The following is an 18,854-nucleotide window of genomic DNA, read 5'->3' on the forward strand; positions in this document are numbered from 1 at the left end:
TTCAAAGTTACCGTCCCTATGTGCAGGGTTGTTTTTTTTTTTAATTGCATTTTTTACTCACGAAGCAAGCTACTTTATTACAGAATCATGTAAATAAGAACCTGTAGTGCAGCAAATAACCCACAATTTGTAAGAAACTAAAAAAGTTAAAAAAAACTTGGGGAGCTCATTAATCGTTAAGTCCTCAGTATAAAGGAAGGGCAGAGTGGAAATAATAGGAGACACATAGGCAAAACCTAAGAAAGAAACTGGAATGTAAGCATGGAGGGACAATCAAATTATATGCATCAATTAAGCATCCTCCTTGTCTGTCACAGGTTCACTTTATGAAATAAACCAGCTAAACAAATAATCCCATGGTACCATATATATAGTTCCCCCTCTGTATTTTCTTGTCTTTGTAGTTGAATTGATTAAGTAGATAAAATGCAGAGAAATTCTTTGTAGAAAAATATATTTGTCTGCCTCCTGTGGTTCCAGTAGATCAATCCAAAACACCGACTCTCACCATTTCTGTCTCAGACATAGAATTTAATGTTACTGGCAACTATGGAAGCCCGGTTCACATTAACCACAACGCTAACTACAGCTCCATGCCGTCTCCTGACATGGATCACTCTGAGCGGAAACTGCACGACCAGGCCCGCCGACCCCTCAGCGTGGCTACAGACAACATGATGCTGGAGTTCTACAAGAAGGATGGGTATGGGATTAATTTCAACTTTGCACTAAAATGAAACAGGTTGCTGGAGGCCCTCAGGCCAGTAGGTTGGAAAGGGGCAAATGTCATGCAGTGCGTCTGTCCTTAATCACAACCTAATGCAGTCCGCTCTTGTACCTTAAAAACTTTTCTGACTTAGAGAAATGAAAATTATTATTCATCTTTTGTATAACGCATCTGGAGGTCAATATTCAAAAGCCATTTAGACGGATAATTTACAAGTTAACCGTCTAAATGGCTTCTACGGCATATTCAGCCTCTTACCCGGCTAAATTATAGCTGGATAACTACTTCGCCGGCTATAATTTAGCCATATAAAAAAAGGGACGTTTCAGAGGCGTTCTAGGGAGGGGCTGAGATATCCAGCTAACCTAGCCGAAATATTGGATATATCCAGCTAGGTTAGTCAGATAACTTTCTATGTAACCAGATATCTTCAAAGATATCTGTTAAGTAGCTGTCACTGTCACCCAAAAAAAGAAAGAATTCCCAATTATGAGCCTTCCCTACCCCCCCTTAAACATAAACGGCCCTGTCGAGCCCAGCAGCCCCAAGACAAGCACAATCCTTTCCCCACTACCGCCACCACCACTACCTTTCCCAGTTTCATTAAAAAGGTTGCCGTCGGTACCCTCGGCCTACACCTCCTCTCCCCGGTCACACCAGAAACTCTCCCCCCTCCCCAGCCCAGATTCCCCTATCTCCCCCCCCCATGGCCAGAACAGATCCCTGCCGGTGGCGAGAGTCTTACTCGCTCCTGGTGGCTCCAGCGCAGCTTCTGATAGGCAGCGCTGGAGGCGTACGCCACTAAATGGCCTATTGAATATTGGCCTCCTGATTATTATTAATCAGATGTAGGCAGCGCTGTATGGTTGTGAGCAGGATGACCTCGGGGAGTGTTTTACACAAATGGTCATGCTTTTGGGTTAGCTGCCACCTGAGTAACAGCTGTAGGACCCCTGTGCTGCGCAGGAATGCTACAGACATGAACCGTAATTTGGCTGGTGAAATGTAAAGTGGTGTAGCTATTATCTCCTGCCTCCACTCGACTCCGTTCATGTTACCTGCTGACCTGGATGAGTTGGCGGGGGGCGGGGGGGGGGGGGGGCGGGAGAGGGAGTCCTAAGGAAAGGAACTTATATGTTTGTCCGTCTGGAGGTAAGTTAAACGAGATAGAGCTTCCAGTGATCCTGAGGAAAGCTCCAAAACAACAAATTCCAGGAATTTGAATATTGGGATCAAGAATTAACATAACTATGGGATTACTGAATGGCTCCACTTCAGACACAGGTGTGCCAGTCCCCACCATTGCATGTATGGACTTGTAAGAATGGCAGGGCTACAAGCTCAGTGATACGGGGGGACAAAATTGAGGTGGTCTCCACCTTTTTTTTCTGGGGTCTATCCGGCTTCCCTGCTGAACTTTTAGTTTGTACCTTCTGCCATTCAGCGAAGGCTCACGTGTACCTTTTTAATTCAAGTCAGCCTTCCTGGTAGGAAATGCTCTATCCAGTCATCTCTTGCACCAAATCCAGGCTCATTTAGATGCATACAGACCTGTACAAGCTTATCTGCCTAAGAAGAGGGGGAGGAACTAAGAATGTAAAGAGAAGAGACCCAAAGAAGAGTAAAACTCACTCACATTTGGAACATCTTTGCAGAGTTTCTGAGGAAAAAGGAGGAAAATTATTCCATTTGTAAGCAGTAAAGGCCAACCAGTGAGTGGATTCAGCCCTAGAGCCTAGAAAGAGAGGAAGGGAGAAGGTCAGGGTGTGCACTAGTTATGCAGTTTTATGAAAATCAGCACTCTGGCATAATTAGCCATCTCTCGTCCCCTCTGGTAAAGTGGATTCTACTGTGGGTGATTACTGCCTTCACTTTTAATTGCTGGTGCATCATAAAATCTCCAAGCACCTATCAGAATGCAAAAGCACGACTTGCAAGACCAACGTGCTTTCCTGCCGCAGATGGACGCAGGGCTACAGAACTGGCTGCAGACTCAGGAATAGAAGACTCCTAAGCCCTTTTCTGTCAACAGTGCAATGCTGGACCTTGTAGCCTCGTGATCCTGTTCAGAGACTAGTCTTATTAATAACCTCATGCATTCCCCTGAAAGTGTACCAGCTTTCTAGCAGGGGATCTGTCATCCTGAGCCTTTTTCTCCCCTCTCCCTTTTACACTAACGTTTGCTGTGTTTCTGTCCATGCAGCCTTAGGAAAATTCAAAGGTATGGTATTTTATTTGATAGCTGGCACTGGACCTCTGCCAGCCTGTAAAAGGCTGTCTATTTTGTTAAAAAAAAAACCATATTAATTTTTATTATATATATTATTAGCAGTTGGTGCCATGTACCCTTGGGGAAATTTTGACCATCCTTGTTGCCTTAATTTGTACTGTCCTAGATTTCATGGTTCTGTAATTATATGTACTCTAGCTAAAAAAGAAAACCAGAACTGCAAATTCCAGACTGCTTTTGGGAGTAGGGGTTACTCTAGGGCATGGTATGTTCCAGTGTTCACCCATATTATTTTGAACATGAATTTTGCAAAGTTGCAATCTGATTGGCTGTTCAGTGTCTGTGTGTGATGTCAGAACTGAACCTGAGAACCCTGAAGGCCCTCACTAATGACCATCCCATTAATGGAAGACACTATTTACCTTCCTTTTCACCCCCCTCAGTACCGCAATAAAGCATGATAGAGCAACAGCGCTCTACCATCAGTTGTTCTTCTTTTGGTATAAGTTGCTGCTGTTCGTGCCACTCTGGCTATCTGGTGCAGCTCAATTTCACTGGCAGCGAGTGGAGCACAAATCAGAGCTGAATGGAAGGTGGTGGGTGGCCGTTTTCTCGAGGGGTTCTGGGAAAATCCTCCTGCACTGCTGTGGACTGACTCTTCCGGCTCATCACTCCCTGCAGCAAAACGTAAACAGATCAAGGTTAGGAGTGCAGATTATGGCATGACTTACAACTCTTCCAGCCCGTTGCTGTGCTTAGGTCCCCATTCTTTCCCCCTAAAAGGAAACTGCGTGCTCTCAGGGGTATTTTGGTAGAGCAGCAACAGGGTTGTGATATGCCAGTCACAGGGTACAGAGGTGCTTAAGTGTCTCTTCTTGTGACCCAGTTACTTAAGATGTAGATAGAGGCACCAAGGTGCAGGTAAAAGATGAATTCATGGTTTGGGTGGAGCTATACTTTCAACCACCTGACCTGATCGCAGTCACAACTGCCAGAATTTAATGATGTAGTTTGGTTAAAATGTTTTGCAAATGAAGTTGGACTATTTCGGGTTTTGTTTCATTTAGACCGTTTTTTTTTTTGTTGTTGTTGTTTTTTTTATTTAATGGCAGGTAGCCAAGAGACTGCCTGGCCCCCGTAGCCCAAGGCACTGTGGCATTGCAGTGCGATTGCAAACATTGTTATTACATAACGTTAATACATTTGGGCATCACATGACCTCACTTATAATGAGGGGGTCGGGGATATTTAAACCAAACAGTGCCACAGTTCAGTAATTTAGGACTGCTCATTGCCAGTCCAAACAAGAGGCTCCACATGAAAGAAATTATTTTTGTGCAGAACAGTATTTCATAGTAGAAAGGTCCCCCTTTCAGGCCATTTCTCCAGCAGACAGATTTCCAGGTTCTTAGAAATGGTGGCAAGTAGCCAAGCTCAAAAGGGATTACAGCAGCAAATGAGTTTCCAGACAGACATCGGTGTCCTTCCTTGAGAAGCAGGTTAACTAAACATCCAAACACTGTTCTGAGACCGTCTACTGTAAATGATCTTTTCCCTCACTAGAAAACCTTGGGTGCGGCCTATGTGCAGATACTATGCATGCTTCCGAAGTTCGCAGTGTGCTTGCTGACTGCTTGCATGCGTTTCTGGTGAGAACAGCTTGCGCTGGCGCTATGGCAGGGGGATTCCAGCTCTATCCTGGCATGTTGCTTGGGTAAGAACCAACAGCCATTTCACAATGCCTTTGACCAGGGCCGGAGGAACCACTAGGCGAGCTAGGCCTGTGCCTAGGGTGCCGCGATTTAGGGGGCGCCTCGGCAGGCGGCAAAATTTTGAAAGGGCAAAAAGTGCCCTTTCAAAATTCTTCCAGCCCCCACCTCACCGTGCCACCCTCCCAACGCCCCCCTTGTGGTCCAGCAGAGAGCCCAGGAACGATCTGCCGCTGCCGGGGCCTCGGCTTCCACTAAGCAAAATGGCGCCGGTGCCCTTTAACCCCTACCATGTGACAGGGGCCAACCAATGGTACCGGTAGCCCCTGTCACATGGTAGGGCTAAAGGCCACCGGCGCCATTTTGGTTAGTGGCAGCCGAGGCCCTGGGAGCGGCAGATCGCTCCCGGGCCCCCAACTGGACCACCAGGTATTTTGTAAGTTTTCTTTTGGTGGGGGGGAGGAGGAGTTGGGGCTGCGGCTGGGGGCTAGGGCACCCAATCCCCTTGCACCGGCCCTGCCTTTGACCGTAAAGATTTATAGTACTCTGCAAAATTCTCAGGTGTGCGGAAAAAAAAAACCCAAAAACATGTTTTTGCAGGACCCAGAAGCACCCAAAATGGCCTGAATATTAGTTTTACAGCAGTAGTACGGTTGTAGAATTTTGCGGAACCGATGGCATCATTTCTATCCCTATAAAGTTGACCGCTGCCATGTTTCTCTGACCTTGAGTCCTATTTAATTTTTGCTTTGATTGTTGATTGCACTGGAGCATAAAGCTATTAGAAAAGCCATGATCGCAGCGGGGACTGTCCTGTACCAATCCACTGCTGAAACCTCTAATTGTCCAAGAGAAGTGAAAAGTCATCCTGGTCGCAGGCTGTTTAGGGAAGGGGAACCTCTATTTTTAAAATCTTACATTTCAGCAAATGAGAGCATTTTTAATTAAAGGGAGAACAAGCATACATTTTCTCCCTCTATATGTATTTCTGGCCATATTTTTCTCCAGCAGTCTCAAAATCCTGTTTTAAATTTTGGCAGTAATATTATGAACAAGGAAATGTGTGAACATTTCATGATGCCTACGTTGTTTCTTTGGTACAGAAATGTGTTAATGATTTCAATTACTATCCAATGGCAGGGCAGCTTTCAAAATGTTTGACATCACAAAGGGGCCGATGCAATATTTTGACGTTGAAAGCGGGCGCTGAACAGTCAGCGCCCGCTTTCTTAACACGCGCCCAGAGCAATATTTAAATTAGGGGGTCGCGTTAGCAAGGAGAGCCTGAGTGTGTCGGCCCACCGCTGGCTAGGAAAACCAACGCAAAGTTTATCGGCGTCGGTTTTCCTAAACACCGTACAGCCAGGGGTTCAGGAAATGGATGCTTCTCAGTTGAGCGTCCGTTTCCTGCACCCTACTGCCGGCGCTTTTTTTTTTTTTAAACTTTCTTGTGCTTTTCTGTACTGGTTTAAGGAGTGCTCAGCTATTAACGCCTGCTCCGGGCAGACTTTAATTTCTGATTGCTAAATGTGCGTCCTAGACACACATTTTTTTTTTTTATATCGGGCGTGAATGCCTAATAGCCTCATTCACATACATTTGCATGTGATAAGCACTATTAGATTCACTCCGCGTTGGACGCACGTTGTAGAGGCGCTAATCCCTTTATTGCAAAAGGGGATTAGTTAGCGCCTCTACAACCCGCATCCAACTGCAGGTTAACAGTACACTCGGCTGAGCGCACTGTATTGCATCGGCCCCAGAGTGCTTTGACGTCTGAGATTTCAGCTTAGCTGAACCGGCCCATTTCCCTATCGGAGATTTAAAGAAGGGGACCTCAGTGTTGAGAGGTGTCAAAGGCATAAGCAAAGAATGAGCTGTGGGTCGCTGGGCGCTCTGCTGTGTATTGCTATGCAGAGGGATCCGGATCTGATTTCTGGCTGCTTGGGTTTGCCAGGGCTCACGATGCTGTGGAAGTAATGTTCACAGTCCCATGGGGGAGAAAAGGAGATAGTCATCATGCAACAGCAAAACCTAGTGGCTGGATTCAAGGCCCAGGATTGCAGGATTCTGGAAGGAGCTTTGGCATGTGACCTCTGGCTGAGGACCGTCACCTCAATGATTGGGCTAAATGAGTTGGGAGGAGATAACAAAATAGGGTAAAAAAAACAAACCAGGTTCATGGCACTAGACCCCAGCACTGTTTACCATTGGAGCTGAAAACCCAAAGGACCACAACAAAGAGAAGGGTATTTTGGAACTGGTCCTGTACTCAGGCAATAATACTGTTCTCGCTTGACCAAAAAAATCCCAGTTAACTTTAGTGCCCTTCCCAGTGTTGATAAGGGTCACTAAATGAAATTCTTATTATATGCTCAGCACCTTTGTGTAGCAAACCTGCCCTGTGATTTTATCAGGCCCTCCAGGAGCTGCCTTGCCGTTGGTTAATGCTTAGGTTTGTAGTTGGTTGGGCGGATTTATTGATAGGGTGCTGGGTTTTCACCAGCAGGCCAGGTCAATTAGGTCCCTCGACATAAGGAGCAGAAATCAGAAAAAGTGGTTTCTCTTGCCGATCAAAATCTTCTTGGACTTCATGGATATTCATTTTTAATTTTAGAAAAGAAGAGAAAAATACAGAATCAGTGAATCTAGATATCATACCAGGAGTGTGATGGTAGCATTAATGACATGGTTCAAGTTGTCAAGGGTAATTCCTTGCAGGTTATCCAATAGCTCCTAAAGCTGCAGTGCTAGGATCAATATTAAGAATAAGACATAAAGAAGAGGCAACAGATTTAAGAATTAGGCTACTTTGCATTGTTAATACTCTAGTTCAGGGCTTCCAAAACTTGTCCTGGCCACCCCACAACCAGTTGACTCCATCATATGCAAATTGATCTCATGCATATTCAGTGCAGATATCCTGCAATCTGAAAAAGGTGGCATAAGAAGAAAGATGAGAAAGAAAGATTAATTGTAATTGAAATTACAAAACAATATAAAATGTGCTATATCAGAGCAATAAAACAATATGTTACAAACCAGCTTTCTGCTTCATTTAACCGACCCTAGAATTACTCTCAATAACTAGACAATTATTGGGTGATAGGAAAAATGAGTATCATGCTAAAGAATTAGAAGCCGATTTTGCCATTTATTGTGTAGAGAAAGTCAATTCTTTGTGTAGGCCTAGGCGACTAGGAATCATCGCTTAGATTTGCCAGAAGTATTAATGAGTATAACAGAAGCTGGGCTGATTTTGCCAGTGTCAGAAGATGAGCAATTTTCTCTGATCTCCCCTATAAATACAAGGGCCTGTATTCTATATCCCTGTCCATTCTCACTCCTTTGGGTGTTAAAAGATTTATCAGTAAGACCTCTTTGTGATATAATTCATGCATCTTTTAATGAAGGGTTGCTTCCAAAATCATTGAAACAAGCTATGGTTAAGTCAGTTGAAAGACTCAAAAGCTGTTAGCCAATTACAGACTGATTTCAAAAATACCAGGTTTGGCAGATGTACTAGAGAAGTGAGCCCCAAAACAGTTTAATGATTATTTAGAAAGTAATGACATTCTAGATTCCAAGCAATGCGGATTTCGATTTGAGTGTATTTGTGACTGATTCAGTGCTAAAAGAACTGGACAGAGGGATATCAGAGGTCGTGGCGCTGATGGCTATTTCAGCAGCATTCGACACATTTTCTCCCACAATTCTGTTAGCAAGATTAGCTGCTTTTGGGATGGGGGAGCCATGTTTAAATAGTTCAGGTCTTTAACATCTTGGTTTTTTGGGGGGTTTTTTCGAGTAAAGGTAAATGAGACTATATGGTTGTAAGGCGTTAAATGACGCGACCTCAAGCGTCGCCATTATCAGTAACACTTTTCAATTTGTGTTTATCCCTTTAGGTGTGCTGCTTAGATCATTAGGGATAGCATTTACGCTGATGACATCCAGCTTATTTTTCCTGTGATAGATTTAGTCCAATCAATTTATGGCTTCATGGCTAAATGTATATGGATGACAAGTAATAAGTTGTTGATAAACCTGCCTAAGACTGAATTATTAGAGGTCAGGCGAACAGAACAGTACCTGTTGAGAATGTGCCACCTTTTTCAATTGAGGGTCATATTTTCAAGCTTCAATTAGAGGTAAGAGAGTTAAAGGTGAATTTTAAAAGTCCAAAGTGCGTGCATTCATTAGGGGATGCTCAAATATGTCGAGCTCACACGCGCCGAGCAGATTTTAAAAGCCGCCCGGATACGCACGTAATTGCAGCAGCTCGCACATCTTGAAACTTCTCAAAAAGGGCCGGGATGTGGGCTTGGTCTGGACGGGGCATGGTGGGTCATGGGCGTTCCGAGACTTGAACCAGAAGTTTGCCCGTAAATTCTTACACGATCGGACGTGCGCCAGGGTCCCCTGCCTCGTAACTTTACTTCTGCTATGGATGGCGTGTAATTAAAAAAAAACAAAAAACTAACGAGCCATTTCAGAGGAGTGTAAATGGTCTGGGATAACTGGGGGATTTACCGGCTATCAAACCAGGGGGTTTGGAGGATCTAGCTTTTAACCGACTGAACTGGTGAAACAAGCAATGGCGTCGGCGTGTGTCCCGTTTCAAATTTCCCCACATACACAGTAGAATCATCTTTTGCGCACACAGGCGCACGTCCACTTAAAATTGGGTGTACTTGTGCACGTGGCCAGGCTGTTTTATAACATGTGCACATATACGCACGTATGTTTATAAAACAGCCGCATCCCTGGGTGCGGGCCAACGAACGTGCACGCATGTGCACCCGCGCGCCCTGGTTTGAAAGTTACCATCCCTGGTATTATTTTAGATGCCAGCCTGACCTTCTTCAAAGCACAGATTATAAAAATAGCAAAGACAGGATTTTTAAAGTTATGATTGGTAAAATGACTACGGTATTTGTTTTGCCAAAGTGATTTCAGTACTGTGGTACAAGGGTTGGTGCTGCTGACTACAGTTGTGTATTGCATTGTGATTTACCTAGGTCTATCCATGAAACACTTGCAAGCACTTCAGATTATCAAAATGCAGTCGCTGGGTTGATCATTGGCCTGAAGAGGAAGGAGCATATAACCCCCAGCTTTAAAATGGCCTCATTGGTTGCCTGTTTTTGTAAAAGCCAAATTTAAGCTAATTATGTTAGTGTTTAAGGCACTGCAGAAGACGGCCCAGAATATTTATGCCAGATGTTAGCATTATATGAGCCAGTCCTGATGTTAAAATCAAAGGGGGCAAGGGCTCCTTAGTATTCCTTCAGTGAAAAACTTTAGGTTAAAGTGCACAAGACTGGCGGCTTTTTCTATTGCTGGGCCAATGTACTGGACTGCTTTCCCAGCCCAGTAAGAGAGTAGAAAGACCTGGTGAAATTTTGAAAACTGCTAAAAGCTGAGCCATTTAGGAAAGTATAGGGGTAGAAAGAGTAAGAGTAAGTGTAGATATAGTCGAGGTGTAACTGATAGATGGGAGGGATTGTGATATGGGGGGGTTGCTTACGGAAGTTTGTAAGATATTTTTACGTAAAGAATTATTTTATGTGCTTGCTGTTAAACCTCTTTATTCTGATTTTCAAAATAATACAACTCAAGAAATTGCTTGAGGCAAGAAAGTTATGATTAACTATACACTAATACATAATAAAAGCCTTAAATACACTAATACATAATAAATACACTAATACATAATAAAAGCCTTAAATAAAAAATAATAAGAAACATTATCAAAGAAAATTTCACATTATAATCTTCCAATAATTGAATCACAATTGAGGGAGAAGCACAAGGGCAAAAAAAAATCAAGAAAAGTAGGTTTAAATTTAAAGCTAGGTTTCCAACACAGGCAGATTCCTATTCTGTAAAAAACCCTTCTAATTGATCCGGATCATTAATAAGGGAGTTGTAATAAGAAAATAGCACCTAAAGCAAGAACTATCTGGTTTGTTTTTTTTAAGAAACATCTTTCTTCTTTGCTGCGTTTCCCTGGCGACATCAGGGAGCACTGCAATTTTCGACCCAAAAATAACATATCCTTTAAACAAAAAAAACATCTCATGTGTCCATTGTTTATCTGGCTCTGGTGCAAAACATACTAAAAGAGTAGGTATATCCATGGCTTCTTCCTGAAATTGTTCCAAAAAACCTGTAAGGTCCAAACTAGCAGAAGCCTTCTCAGGTTTCACAGGAGAGTCTTGGAGTACCTTTCCACAAGTGGACAAGTAATATAACTTTGAAAGTGGAGCAATGAGCTCTTTGGGAACAGTCAGTAGTTCTAGATAGAATTTCCTTATCATTTCCAGTGGAGACAATAAGGACGTTTTGGGGAAAACTGAGAAATCGCATGTTGGATCTCCTAGACTGGATATCCAAATTTTCTAACTTACAATGTAATGTTGATTGTCGTTAATTAATACTAAATCACATTCATGTAGACCTTTATATTGATTCTCAATTTGAACTAATTTCCCCTCTTGCTCTTTAATTTGTTAGAAATGCATATTAACTTGAACAGAAAGATCGCTCAGTGAATGCAACACTTTGTCAAATTATAACAGGCATTGTTTTCGCCAAGCCTCTGATATCTGACTATAGTGTATCTACAGTAACAGCGGGTTTAACTAAGGCAAGATGACCAGTCATTTCTGAGGGCCCTTTAAGGGGTCCATAACAGGCCCCTTTAATGCAGAAACCTCCCCATCTTGAAGAGAACTAATGGGAGATAAACCTAACATAGTCCTGCTCCCAGGTTCAGCACGGGCCTCAAAATCCACTGATGGAGGAATCCGAGTATCAAGACACAGGGAAACAGAATTCTCACCAGAAGAGGCCGATATTCTACCAAGCTGAAAACGTCATCATACAAAGTTGGGATCTTCAAGAGTGGGCTGAGAAGGGGTGGAGAGAAACAGCTGACTCAGATGGGTGAATCCAGATGACTTCCTTCCACCTCTTTCCCATCTTTTAGGTCTAAACTGCAAAAATGCCAGGAGAACTTCAACAAATTAGCCCTAGGGGGCCCGCCTTTTGGAGCGCTGGCAACTGCTAAGGCATAGATCTTATAGATCAGGTCTGGCACCTTAGATGATGTCACAGAAGGGAAATCACACCGCAGACACCAAAAGAATAGCCTGGGTAGATGAAAAGCTTTTTACAATCTCCTCCTCCTCATTCTGTCCCTTATGTGCTTGTTGTAATTTGCCTTGAACAACTGTTGAGAAAGGCATAACATAAGTCTTTTTAAATAAAATAAATCCTGGAAACCCTAACATTTAAAAAAAGAGATAGAGCCGCTTTTAAACTAAATCATGGGAGAAAGACACTCATTGCTAAAAAACAAACAAACACATGGTTCAGAGTGAGGTATCTTTAAAGGGCACTGGCTAAACAGGGAGGTTAGAGTATCCTGATAGAGAGGCTGTGGTAATGGTTGAAGTAGCCCAGATTTAAATAAAAAACGCACAGATATGAATGACTCCAAAATACCTGTATGATCTGCTAATAAGCAGGTTGTGAATACAAATAGATATACAAGACGACCCCCCCCCCCCCCCCCATTTATTTTCTTTATTTAAAATTTCTTATTGACTACTTCCTGACTCAAAAAAGAGTCACCAGAGGTGGTGCACAGAGAAGTCATGCATAATCAACATATAACATACATGTGCGAAATGCCAGCAATAAGAGACATAAGATGGGAAAATTAAAATGTTTGGTACTTAATGAAGATGTAATTTTCAACAGTGTGCATACATGCATAAGTAGGGGTGCCTAAAGTTAATTAGTTTTTTTTTAAATTTCTATTCCACCTTATACAAACGGCTTGTCCAATGTGGATTACAGAAGAAAACAAAAAATCCATTCAAAAATACATAAAGTAAGCTAACTTTAAAAACCATACACATGTAGACATGGACAAGTCATGCCTATGTTTTATAAACTACAGTGGGAGCCTCACTGTTCATAAAATACTGCATTTCACCGCAAAATCATGCACATGTGTTTCAGTACACACATTTTTTTATGCAGGGATCCGAATAGTTTAGACACCTGTTTTATGAAAGAACATGCAAATATTTTACGTGCTAAATAATTGTAATGCGTGTGTATGTACTAATCCTCAATCCAGGCACGGAGGCAGGTATTTTACGAAGTTGGCTGATGTATGCTTATATCTTTCTTATGAAAATACTTGTGCGTGTATTTCCAAGCACAAGTTTTGTTCAAGACCTCCACTGTTTGACCCAGACTTTCCACCACTTCCTCCGGACCACTACCCAAAAACTGCAGACAAAAAAAAGACGTTAGATTTAATTTCCACAACTTACAGGCATACAAGTATGCAAGTATGCATCATGTTTGACGATATATGTGTGTGCTCTGTTTATAAAATACATAAATGAGCGTACACTTCCAAACCCCTCCTCAGAATACCCTCAAAACACACTTTGCTTACTTTTCCCCATGGCAGTACATGCATACATGCTGATTCATTTTCCACAATGCTTATGTAAAACTTTGAAAATTACTCCCAATAGGCATCTTAGAGGCCTGCGGGAAGGAGGATAACAAATTGGACATGGTGATACCAGAGTGCAGATTATATTGACATGGCAAAACAAATAAAATTGGTAGAGGAGTGACATTATGGGCCTGATTTTAAAAAGCATTTACTCGAGTAAAACCCAGGTTTACTGGAGTAAATTCACTTTACTTGAGTAAGTGGGTTTTTGAAAATTGCTACAATATATGCCATTGACTTGTCTATAGGATTTACTCACATAAGTGCACTTTACTTGAGTAAATGGCTTTTGAAAATTGCTACAATAGTAGCTACATTTACACATGTAACTCCTTTTGAAAATTACCCCCTATGGGCCAGATTTTAAAAAGCATTTACATGCGTAAATCTGGGTTTTACGCATGTAAATGCACTTTACTCGAGTAAGTGGGCTTTTGAAAATTGCTACAATATATGCCATTGAATCGTCCATAGGATTTATTCGCATAAGTGCACTTTACGTGAGTAAATGGCTTTTGAAAATTGCTACAATAGTAGTTACATTTATGCGCGTAACTCCTTTGAAAATTACCCCCTATATGTTTAGCATGGCATAGATCCAAGCAGGAAAAAGGATCTGCAGGAAACAAACTGCACTATGGAATCCTTATGGATAGAAATTTCAAGTGTGACAGGGAAGAGTATATTAGTGTCACATGCCTGGCCAGGATGAGGAAGCAAACTGTAAAATGTTAACAGAAATTAAATAGGCTAATAAACTTGGCAACACAATAATACTGCAAGATTTCAATTACCCAATTATTGATTGGGTAAGTGTCACTTTAGGACATGCTAGGGAGGTAAAGATCCTATATGTCAGGGGAGGCCAACTCCGGTCCTCGAGAGCCATAAACAGGCCAGGTTTTCAGGATATCCACAATGAGCACTCATCCTTCAAGACTCACTCCTATTAGCTTGTAGCTCCTGGCCCTGTCAGCTTAGTCATGCGGACACATGGGGAGGGTGACTGGCCACAGAAGGCCCCATGACCTCCTGGAATTCCCACACAAGGGAGGAATGTTCAGTCATGTCAAGGCCCTTAGGGTTTTTCTATGTTCACATAGGGGCTCTTCCTACTCACCAGTTCAGTCACACCACAAAAAAAATCCCTCCACACTCCCGGGCTGTCATTCAAAAAATAAAGTTCTTTATTGTGTCTGATTACAGGGTAAATAAAGTCCAAGGAATGCACAGTGCACCAGTACTGTAAAACAAGTCTACACTATGTAAAAATAAAACTCTCAGTCCCTTCTCACATTCCCTCCGAAATAGGAAGGCACTTAGGGATAGGTACCCTTCCACTCGAGCCCCCCTGAGGTGCATTGCAGTTCTTTTCTCTTTTCCTATTTCTGGAGTCTCTGGCTGACTTGGGTTTGATCAGTCTTTGACTCTGGACACTGCTAGGCAGGATGTCTCTCCTTTGGCACCTCCCAGTACATTTGTTCCTTAGCTCCCCTTCTCCTCGGTGCTCTTCTGAATCTGCTGCTTTTCAGGAATACTTCATAGTTCCACTCTGTGGACTCCAAGGAATTCCCTTTTCCTGTAGTCCTTCCTCTCAGATGAGATCTGGCCAACCTCTTCCTAGGTCCCAGCCACCTCCTTTGAGCAGGATCATTTCTCTTCTGAAAGGCCCACTGGCACTACCGTGTGAAGAGATGGCCCAAACACACAACAGAACTCCAGATCTTGAAGACCCTTTCTGTCTCCTTACTCTCAGCTTCTCCTTGTACCAGTGGGTGCAGGGGTTTTTATACTATCCTAGTACCCTTCCCAATGGGGAGTAGTATTTCTCCTTATCACATTAACACTACACTGACGTCACATGAAGGCAAGGTCTAGTGAGACCTTTATCACACTAGGGGCACTCTGTCCAGCCAAAGCCTCTGTTGACATTTTTGTAAATGGCAGGCTACCTTTTTATAGGCAAAAATGGACATCTCCCATATCCTGGCTTTAAGAAACCTGAACATGTATATATGTATTTATTTAAAATCACTTTTATCCTGCATCCTCCAAATTTTGGAGCAAGTTACATAAAAACATTCACAATAAAACAAATAATCTGGAAATCGGTGACTAGCTAACCACCCTAGATCTGAAAGATGTTTACACATATATTTTTATTGACGTTGACCAAAGGAAGTATCTATATTTCTCTGTGACAGAAGAATATTACCAATACTGAGTACTCCCATTTGGTCTGGCAGTGCTAGGAAAACTACGGTATGTGTTAGGGAGGTCATTCACTAACAAACTCATTTAAATATGCATAGTACTGGGGCTGGAATAATGTGAGATGTTTAAAATATCTCATGTTATCCCTGCTTTAAGCCATTTACCATGCAAAAAAAAATGTTTTTCACCATGTAGATGGCCTATTGTGACTTACTGAATGACCACCTTAGTTTTTCCATATTTAAATGATTGGCTAATATCAAGCTGATCCTTAGAAGAAACAGAGTTGAACATATCCTATAAAATCCCTACCTTTCTCTTTCTTGGATTCATATTAAACTATAACAAATCTCATCTCACATCAATACGTTGACTGGAATTCATAGGAACATATTTGGACATGCAGAAGGGAAAAGCATTTCTACCTCTTCAAAGGATGAAAAACCTAACCATCCTAGCCCACTTTTTCTCCAGCCAGCCGTATATATCAGCCAGGACTTTCATGGTAATGTTGGACTACACATCAGCTACAGTGCATGTTATAACCTTTGCCTGTCTACAGATGAGAGAGGCATATGCTCCATCGTTGTAACCAGCATGTACTACCACTATCCCACAGAATACGTCTCTCCAAAACTCTGATCTCTTCCTTGAGTTGCGGACTCAATCACCCGGTCTGCTTTGTGGTCAGCACTTTCACCCATTGCAGATTCAACAAATACCAACTCCGGATGCCTCCTACAGGGCTGGGGAGCCTATCTCAACAAGGTCTCCTCTCATGGAACTTGGTCCATTCAGGAGCAAAATATCCACATAAACCATCTGGAATTAACAGTCATTTTCAAAGCTCACTTAGTCTTTGAAATATGGTTGAAGGGAACAGCAGTTCAAATCCAAAGGGACACTATAGTAGCAATGTATTACTTAAATAGATAAAGAGGAATATAGTCCTCAAAGCTATGTCAAGAAGCAAGCAGAATTTGGAACTAAATAACTCTAAAGGAGATATATCTAAATGCCATTCAACTCCCAGATACAGACAATATCTTAGCGGACTCAATTGAGTCATCTGCTTCAACCTCATGAATGGTCTCTCCATTCCTGTACTGTATACTTCGTCTTTCAACTCTGGAGATCACCAAACATAGACCTCTTTACAGTGCTGTCCAAACACAGACTCCTTCTATACTGCTCCAAAAGACCAATGTTGCTTGCTTTCGTGTCAGACACCTTTTCGATTCCATGGGACAAAGACCAAATTTATGCATTTCCACCAGAACATCTAATAGCCAAAACAATAATCAAATTAAGAAAGGACAGAGGAAGAATGATACTAATAGCCCCCATTTGGCCACATCAAATATGGTTTCTGTGGCTCCAGATACTATCACTCAACCAGTTTGTCTGCAGATATTTCCGACTCTCTTAACACAATACAGTTGGTCACTTCTTTACACCAACCTTCAATCTCTAGCACTCACAGCATAGATATTGAAAGCAAAGTAGTTCAAATGATGCTTTTTCCCTCAGAAGTAAAGAGTGATTTTGACAGCAAGAAGACTTATTACTAGAAGTTCCAACAATTTTAAACTGAGAAGTTTCTTCATTTGGTGTGCACTCAAAAAGAGAATCCTTTTGAATCCTTTAGTATTTACTAAAGGGTTGATTTTATAATGGATGCACTGATTTTATAACACGTGCATGCTGGCACGCACATATAAAATCTGTGGGCCACGCACACATGCGCACCAGATTTTATAATCCGCGTGAATATGTGCAGGCGGTGTACACAAGGGGGGAGGACTTTAGCAATTTCGCGATGCATTCAGGCCTTCACTCCTGTCCGCTCCAATTAAGGAACAGATTGGGAGGGAACTTCCCTACCCCCTACCTAACCTTCCTCTCTCCTCCCCACCACCTAAACCCAACCTATCTTTTTTTTTTATTTCATCACTTACTTCAGCTCCCGAGCTGATGTAAGTTGTGTGCACCGGCCGGCTGCCGGCACATGAGTCTTTGGGACAGCGATCAATGGTGCTGTCCCGGCCCGCCCCTTTGAAGAGGCCCGGCAGTTGTGCGCATACCAGGGTTTACGCGCGTGACCGGGCCTCTTTGAAAATTTGCCCGGCGTGCGCAAGGCTTGGCCACGCCTGTAAACTCCTGGATTTACATGTGTAGGGTTTTTAAAATCTACCCATAAAATCTACCCCGTAATCTACTCTCAGAACTGGGACTGAAAACCAAATTTGGCAGAGTTCACGAGCGCTATTGCAGCATATCATCAACAATCAGAAGGTCTTCGAGTCTCTCACTTCCCTATAGTAGTGAAATTAATTTGAGGACTCTACCATCTTCAGTCTCCTATAAGAGCTCTCCCCCTACTCAAAGGGATCTTAACACTGTTCTCTCTAAATTCATGAAGCCTCCTTTTGAACTTTTACCATCGGTTAACCTAAAATTTCGAACCTGGAAAATGTTATTTTTAATAGCAGTTACTTCAGCTCACAAGTAAATGAAATTTAGGTCTTGGTAGTGCATACACTACAATATACACAAATTTTCAAAATAGAGCAGTATGGAGAACTCATTCTAAGTTGCTATCTCAAGTAGTTTCTTGGTTTCATTTGAACCTGTTCATAGTACTACCAGTACTTTTCCAAAACTTCATTCCAACAAAGCTGGAAAAGGGCTTCATTCCTTGGACTTCAGAAGAGCTCTATTAATTTACTTGGAAAGGTCCAAACTTTACAGAAAATCTTCCCAGCTATTCATTCTTATGATCCAATTAAGCAAGACCTATCAGTTAAGGAAAACCTTTCTCTACCTGGCTGTTTGACTATACTGTTATACAGGTACTGGGATTCAAGTTCCTAGTAAAGTGAAAGAACATAAAATATGAGCAATTTTAACTGCTGTAGCTCCTCCTCAATTGAAGAGATCTGCAAAGCAGCCCTAAGTCTTATGTCCACACCTTTCACAAACATTACTGTCTTGAAGAAGACTCTTGCAAGGATTGTAGCTTTGGTCAGGCAGTTCTAAAAAAACATTTAATTAGGAGATTCAACTCTCCCTCCTCCCACTCATATCGGCTTGCAATTCCTCCATTAACAATGACAATTTTTTTCTGCAACCTTTAGCTTGGGAATCTCCACTTGTGTGACTGAGTTAGTTCTGCTTGTTCATGGAGTAAGCTAAATGTCTTAGCTGCAACAGGTGTGCTCCGAAGACAGTAGGACAAATCAGCCACACAATCCGACCCTTCTCATAGAGCTGAAGTTTAACTCGTTGAATGATTCAGGAAATGCACACTGCAGCAGCTACGCGGGAAATCCCATGCATGCTTAGAAAGATTTCTAGGTCTTTCTGAGATTTGAGATAGCATGTTCCATGTTGGTGTTGTCTGGTGACATCACCCACTTGTGTGAC

General features: G+C 42.3%; 1 protein-coding gene across 5 annotated transcripts in view; it reads left to right on the plus strand.

Annotated features, from left to right (window-relative positions):
- The window catches only part of ARHGAP44 (Rho GTPase activating protein 44), a 413,328-nt gene that overhangs the window by 301,164 nt on the left and 93,310 nt on the right, over positions 1-18,854 (plus strand). For all 5 annotated transcript variants that reach the window (XR_003856511.1, XR_003856512.1, XM_029600314.1 and 2 more), the window contains exon 16: positions 523-703. Coding sequence is in view for 3 of the 5 variants with exons in the window: in XM_029600314.1 (XP_029456174.1) it covers positions 523-703 (181 nt within the window). In the remaining 2 variants the exon portion in view is untranslated. The remainder of the gene's footprint in view (positions 1-522; positions 704-18,854) is intronic.

The sequence above is a fragment of the Rhinatrema bivittatum genome, chromosome 4, assembly GCF_901001135.1.
Source record: "Rhinatrema bivittatum chromosome 4, aRhiBiv1.1, whole genome shotgun sequence".
Classification (NCBI taxonomy): domain Eukaryota; kingdom Metazoa; phylum Chordata; class Amphibia; order Gymnophiona; family Rhinatrematidae; genus Rhinatrema; species Rhinatrema bivittatum.